At 38.2% G+C, this 7,204-nt stretch overlaps 1 protein-coding gene across 12 annotated transcripts in view; it reads right to left on the bottom strand.

The window, feature by feature from the left end:
• Positions 1–4,925: 4,925 nt before the first annotated feature.
• FN1 (fibronectin 1) overlaps positions 4,926–7,204 on the bottom strand; it is a 64,720-nt gene continuing 62,441 nt past the window's right edge. For all 12 annotated transcript variants that reach the window (XM_036236002.1, XM_036236003.1, XM_036236007.1 and 9 more), the window contains 2 exons: positions 6,016–6,126; positions 4,926–5,685 (listed from right to left, as the gene is read on the bottom strand). In XM_036236002.1, the coding sequence (XP_036091895.1) occupies positions 5,614–5,685; positions 6,016–6,126 (183 nt within the window). In that variant the 3' untranslated portion in view covers positions 4,926–5,613. The remainder of the gene's footprint in view (positions 5,686–6,015; positions 6,127–7,204) is intronic.

Here is a 7,204-nt window from a genome sequence, read left to right as displayed (position 1 = left end):
GCTTTCTAGCGTGGTAACCATTACACACATATTTGTAAGAAATACAGGAGTATCCCTACCTCCTGGAGCTCAAGTCATCCCAGAATCATTGCCTATTAGACACATCTAAAAATCATCACATAATCAGCCAGAGGAACTGAGCAGCCACCGAGTGAAGGCACAACTAGCGTCTTACAGCCCCATTAGTTTCCTCGTAGGGGATTCTGCTCATGCAGAGTTTGTTAATCACAGTTCTAAAAAGCTTGGTTGGCTCCCTTCTAAACAAACAGCAGCTTGTATCCTGGGAACTAGAAATTTAGAAGGGATTAATAAGTCTTCTGTTGACCCCATATACAGATAATGCTCGTACATACTTTTCCCTCAGTGTTAAGTGAAGTGTTACCCATAATTTCAGCAAGTCCTTGATGTTCCCTCTAGAGCTGCATAAAAAATGTAATTACTGTTCGGTGCTCAGAAACGGCCCCAGCATTCCACTTAATGGACTTACAACAGAAAGTAGGGCACAGTGGGAGGACAGTGCCTCCCTGCATCAGGACATAATTGTGCATTTATGTCTGCGCGTGTGGTCCTGACCGTTCACCTCTGTTAAACCTGAGACCAGCTAAAACCTTTTGTCCTCTTTCGCCTTAATAGATGAGTCCCACCCTCTTTCCATGCCTTTTAACTCAACATCCTTCCTAAATTAAAATTTCCAAAGTTTGTTTTTTTTTTAAAGGTCATCATTTTCATCACTAGTATGTTGACTCATCTTCTAGTCCTTCTTTAGTATCCTTCCACATTGAAACACAGCTGACTTGTGTGGAATGACCAATAAAATAACTGAAGGAAGATGTGATCTCTGACGGTAGATAATAAAAAGGCATTCAGTTTATTTACATTCATTTCAATTACTGATATATTTGGATTTGAAATTTGAATTGATAGCTGTGTTTTCCCCTGATAAATTAAGAACTTTTGCCCACTTTCACAACTTCCCTCCCCCCACCTCCAAAATTCCCATAATGAGCCCTAGACTTTCAATTCTGTGTTAGGGAGATAAATTTTCTCTGAGCCTTTTTTTTTTTTTTTTTTTGACAAGCTTTTCAAGGTCTTCTGAGTTTATCTCTCCTCCTGTAGAAACTATCCAGTATGGTCTGTGAGGCACAAACATTTAAAAAAAATAATTTGTAATATATCATGCCTATGGGAAGCACCTAAAACACCTACAACTTAAGGAATAATTTTTAAACAAACACCTATGTCAGCATCAACCAGATGAAGAAAAAGAATTTTGCCAGCAGTCCCTTTCCTCCATGGCTGTTCTTGATTCTGGCTCATCCTTCCCTCTTAGAAACCTGCCTGGTAACTTTGTGATAATCACTACCTGTTTTGTCACTCACCAGTTGAGTGATCTGGGGTTTATTCCTGACATTTGGTTTTCATCTACAAAGTGGGATGTATTTGCTCCTGGAAAGGTCGAATAGCCCCCGGTGAAAAGTAAATGCTGTGGAGCTAGTGTGTCAGGTGTAAGTCTCAGCTCTGCTGCTAACGGGCTGATTCCCTTATTAGTCTGCCCGTTCTGGACATTTCATATTAATAACGGTCATGTGATATGCAGCTTTCTGTGCTTGACTTCTTAGCATAATGTTTCCAAGGTTCATGTCGTATGTGTATGAGTACTTCATTCCTTTTTACGGTCAAATAATATTCCATCATTTATCCATTCATCAGTTGATGGACATCTGGGTTATTTCCACTTTCTGTCTGTTAGGATCAATGATGCTATGAACATTTGTGTACAAATTTTTATGTGAACATCTATTTTCAGTTCTAGGTATATACCTTGGAATGGAATCGATGGCTCCTATGGTAATTCTTTCTTAACTTTTTGAAGAACCACCAGAATTTTCCACAGCAGATGCACCATTTTACATGTCCACCAGTAACGTGCTTGCATTCCAGTTTCTCCGCCAAAGCAGTATGTTTTTTGAGTCAAATACTGTATAGCTTTTCAGTGCTTGGCTTAGCACCTACAACTAATGCTGAATTATACATACAGATGTAAAGCCTTGCCCAGTGGTCTCCTGGCAGAGGCAGTATTTTCCTTCCAGAATGAGATGGCAATTTTCAGAGCACCATGATGCAAAAAGAGAAGGCCAGGGAAGACCCCTTGGCTTTCGGTGTATGTAACATAAGGGGAGCCTGCAGAGGTGGTCAGCCTGCAGGATGGGTGATTCCAGCCCCAGGAGCACAGGATGCTGACCATCACCCCATGGCGTTGGCGTTCCACAGCCTCCAAACAATGCGAAGTTCAAGTCCTTGAGGGCTCCACACAAAAGCTATTTTAGAGATAAATATGCCTCTTAAGATTGTTAAAACCTACAACGTCTCTAAAGAGGAAGTAAAAAGGAATTCAAGGAAATACAAGACGTGCCTTAATATCTCCTCCCTGACTCCACTGAGGAATGTTAAAAAAGGGCTTTCGGTTAAGGCACCATTTCTTTTGCACTTTTATTACTTACAGTCTTCTCTACCTTTGTAATTTATATAGATTTTTATTTGCAATTCAAATGGAATCTCTTAATAAGGCTGCGTACTAGGACAATGTGGCAGTGACAATAACTTGAATCTCAAATATGAACTCCGCGTACTTTTTAAAAAAACTTGCTTAGTCTGAAAAACACGTGGCAGAGTGAGGTCATCTGCTGCTGCTGCTGCTTTATTCGTCTTTATGGTAATCTTTAAATGTTCCCACACATAAGTCCCAAGAATTATCTTTTTTTTTTTTTTAAATGGTTGAAATGTATCTCCTGAAAATGGCACTTTTTAATTGTAGCCTGCCACTTTCCCTACCACGGTAATGGGAATTTACTGAATAGGAAGCAATTTCAGCACTTAAATGTGCTGAGGTGATGTTTTTTAATCATTTTAATGAGTTACATATAACTAGAAATGAAATCGAATTTTTAGTGGAAATATAATTAAATAAAAAAGTCATTTCCTATCCTTGTAATTTCCACCTGATCATTTCTTTATTCACTTTCACAGGCGGTGTGGCTTATAAGCTTATAATGATATTATATAGGCTAATTTGCATAATTCACTTAGGTCATTAGAGCTGAAAACAATATACACAACAATAAATTTCATTACAAATCAAGTGCGGCAAGGTAAGGTAGAGCTTCCAAATTATGATTTTTCTTTTTAAAGTTTGATGTATTTACTGGTTTTACCTGAATTTTGTCAATTTCTTACATAAATCCTGATTGGTCTTCTAATTATACCTTTTCAGTCTGGTCTGCTTACGACAATTCTCAGAGGAAGCAGCAACATGAGTCAGTAAAAACTGTAAAAGATCTTTGGAAATCCTCTCTGTTCTTGTGTTTGAATGATTTTGCTGAGGAATAATAAAAAGGAAATTTGTTTTATGTTCCTTCTTTGTGGTGCCAAAACAAAAGGTTATTTAAATTTGTTTAATTTGTTCTCATTATTTAAATGTAGTTAGTGACTCACTATTGTAATAGTTTGTAAATTTAATATATTGCTTTTGAGAATCTAGCAGACGCTCTGGAAAAGATGGTTCATTTTTATCTTTGATGTGGAGCCTGTGGTTTTTACATTTCATTGTTGTCAAAAGGGTTTGATATCCATTTAATACAACCCAACTGGATTTACTTAAACACACTTTGGAGGAAATATTTTAGGTTTGTATCTAGCTAAGTGGTTTGAAGTACAGTCTCAACGCAATGCTGCTCTTGTGCTTTTTAAAGACCTTTAAATAAGATTGGTCTTCATGTATGAAGATGGGAGGGACCAGCTTGCTCTCCCTTGGCCCTGCGTCTCCCTTGGCCTTGTGTCTTTAGCATGTGAGTTTGTGCTGAGTCACATTCTCCAGTGAAACAATACCCACGAATGTGAAATAGTCATTTAATATCACTATGATCTGCCCTTTGTGATTTTTTTTTGTTCACATATACAGGGCAGCTATAAGTACTGGCCTGATAACGCTGAAAGACTGGTGATATTAAACGTTAAAAAGAATGATCTGGGTCTGTGTCCTGTTAAGGAAAACTCATCAGAGCTGTGTGTGTAGTCTCTGTAAAATTGGACTATAAAACCTCCCCCAAATGAGATGCTGTCAAAGCATTTTATAAACTAAATCAAGTGTAAATTTGTTTTTAAACAAATAAATCCTGAGGAAATCACTTTCTGTATTTAGTCTTAATATTCATTGCCAGATATCAAAATATTTTTCTACTGCACAACAGTATATAGAGAGTATTTTCCATGTCTTTTATGAGTTATTGATCTTTTACTAATTAATAATCAACTACTTCTAGTGCCGCTCTTTATTATTCTGAATGCCAGATTTAATCCCAAATTTTTCTTGTGTCCCCAAAGTTAAACTGAAAAGGAAATGGCATTTGCAGACAGAGTAAGCAAACTTTGTTCAGCTGGGGCAATCTAAAAGTGTCAGGTGACACGAATTTAGACAAATTGGATTGAGGTTATTGTAACACAGAGTTTCCTTACGACAAAATTCCTCCATGCTAAACTATTCAAGTAGTTTTAACATCTCAGTCACCTTTTTGTTTCCCTTGCAGGTAATCTCGGCACAGATGAAGGAAGAAAAGGAGGCGGGAGGAAGGGAAGAATTATAAAAAGAGCAACTAAAAGTCCTTTGGATTTTACTTCTGAAGAACTAACTAGCAGGTCAAATAAATATTTGAGTCCACCTAAATTTGGTAAAGAGAAAATATAAAACTGTCCATTACCAATGAGATGAAATGACAAGAATGAATGTTTTTATAGTGACAGACTTAGAAATTCTTGTACTGAAATTGCCAAGAATTAACTGTACAGATCATAAGTTTTTAAATGGTAGCCGAATTGAAAAAAAAAAAATTTTATTATTTCCCCCCTATGTCTTAAAAAAATGTCAGGAATTCAAGTTGTGGAATGTAAATCTTTTATTAAACAGTTGTCTTTCCACAGTAGTAAAGCTTTGGCATGTACAGTATAAAAAATAATCACCAACCACAATTAAACCAAATTCCTTTTATCAACTGCATACTAAGTGACTTCAATGCATTTTTTCCATATAAAAATACTGGGAAATATTGATAAATAATAGGTAAGAGATATTTCTAGGCAATTAATAGAATCATTTGGAAAAAGTGAGTACCGTGGATATTTTAAATACCACAGTAACAAGGACATGCCGTTCTTACAATATTGCGGGCCAGACAGTTAAATGGAAGCAGAAGTGTTTGGGTAACTTTCCTACTTAAAATTTTGGTAATATCATTTCAGTACATTTTGCATCTGAGTTGGTACATACGCTTCCCTACTGATCCCAAACCAAATCACAAGAATCATTTCATTTAAAATACTGAGCGGTATTGAATACTTTGGAGCAGAGCAGGCAATGCACTACTCCTTTTATGAGAAAAGTCTTAAAACACTCCCAGGGTGATATTTGGAGAAGCTATGAGTTGAGCTGAAGCTGGAGAAGTTACTCTCCAGAGCAAAGGGCTTCAAAAAGAAACAAACACTCTTAAGACGGGTCTGCTAATGTCACTTTAGTTTGGATGGGTCTTGGCAGAGAGCCATGCTTGTTCTGGGTTGGAAATATTACTCCCGGGAATCTTCTTTGTCAGCCTGCAAATCTAAAGGCATGAAGCACTCAATTGGGCAGTTGACATTCTGTTAAAATAGAAGAAGAAAGATTAGCGGGAAATACTGCAAAGTGTACAGAAAAAAAAAACAGGGGCAGGTGGGGGGCTTCTATGACAATTACTTCTAAACAGGAGAATATCTCTAGCTTTAAGAACCTAGCAATATATGGGGTATTAGAATGTGTTCAAGAGTTTAATATATTAGAATCTAAATTACGTTACAGGATACAGTATTCTTAAGTTATACAAAAGATTTTTTTAATTAGTTCATTTAAAAGAAAAGTACCCATGGAAAGAGCCCCTGCTACGTAACTAATGGCATTTAGGGGAGAAATGCTTATGGTGCAAATGCACTTACAGTGTTTGAGCTCTGATGGTATCTCTGAGAATACTGGTTGTAGGAGTGGCCAGTGGAGCCGTCCTGACCGGGTTCAGCCCCTGGTCTGCGGCAGTTGTCACAGCGCCAGCCCTGAGAGCAGAGGCATGAAGTCATACGGGGTTTATGGTAATGAGAACATCACAATTTAGTGCTTATGTGAAAGAATTTCAGCTCTTCATTGGCAAATAGAAGTAGTTAATCACAAAGGACATCTTGATGATGACATGCCTTTACAACATGTAGAACAGCTCTTGGCTGATCATTCACATCTTATAGCTGCCTCTGTCTATTTCTGCTTTTCCTTTCTCCTGAAATGTCCTCTCTTCCTATTCAAACCACACCCATCTGCTAAGGTTCGTTCCAGCCTCAGCTTCCTTTATAAGCTTTCCACACTAGATGAGAGGTCTTCACAGAATCTTAAAGCTTTTAAAAGGGACTTGAGATCGCGTGGACAGAAACCCTCAATTTACAGGTAGGTAAGGAAAATGAGACCCAGAGTAGTGACTCACTCGGAGCAGAAAAGTCGCACAGTGAACTGCAGGTGAAGTGGCTGCCACCCAGCTGGGTAACTCCTGGCCATGCTCTTTCTATTAACATCACACTGCCACTCCCTAAACCTCCATAGCCAGTAACAGGGCAGCCTTTCATCTGGCTAGAGATGGCGTGAGAGAGAAAACAGGCCCAAGATGAGCCAGTGAGGCTGCCGAGATTTTTGCTGGAAATGTGAGGAAACGTTCTCGTTCTCTTTCACCTTTGCTCCTAAGCTGGCGGGAGATAAACCTGGAGAGCTGATGGAGGTCACCTTTATCACTATCAGCAGGGAGCCTCCTGGAGAATGAAGCCAGTACAAAGGAACAGAGCATGTGACCAGGTGAGAGACTCTGGATGCCACTGATGAGGCATGGAAAGTGGCAGATCCTGGGACTTTTCAGTTACGCGAACCCTCTTTTGCCTAAAATGAGCTGGGCTTTTCTCATATAACCAAAAGAACCCTAAATAATACAATCACTCACTTTCTTTTATAGTCAATTAAATATTTCAGACATATTTCTCCATTTAAAAGCATTTTCCCCATAATGCCTAATACAATTATGGGTAAATGCCTACTTAGAGAATCAATGAATCTTGCTTTCATATAAAAATGTAACAGTTCTCACTCCTGCCTTAA

This window comes from Rousettus aegyptiacus, unplaced genomic scaffold (genome assembly GCF_014176215.1).
Source record: "Rousettus aegyptiacus isolate mRouAeg1 unplaced genomic scaffold, mRouAeg1.p scaffold_m13_p_2, whole genome shotgun sequence".
In the NCBI taxonomy this organism is placed as follows: domain Eukaryota; kingdom Metazoa; phylum Chordata; class Mammalia; order Chiroptera; family Pteropodidae; genus Rousettus; species Rousettus aegyptiacus.
The sequence above is the reverse complement of the archived record's forward strand: the minus strand, read 5'-3'. Positions and strand labels throughout refer to the sequence as shown.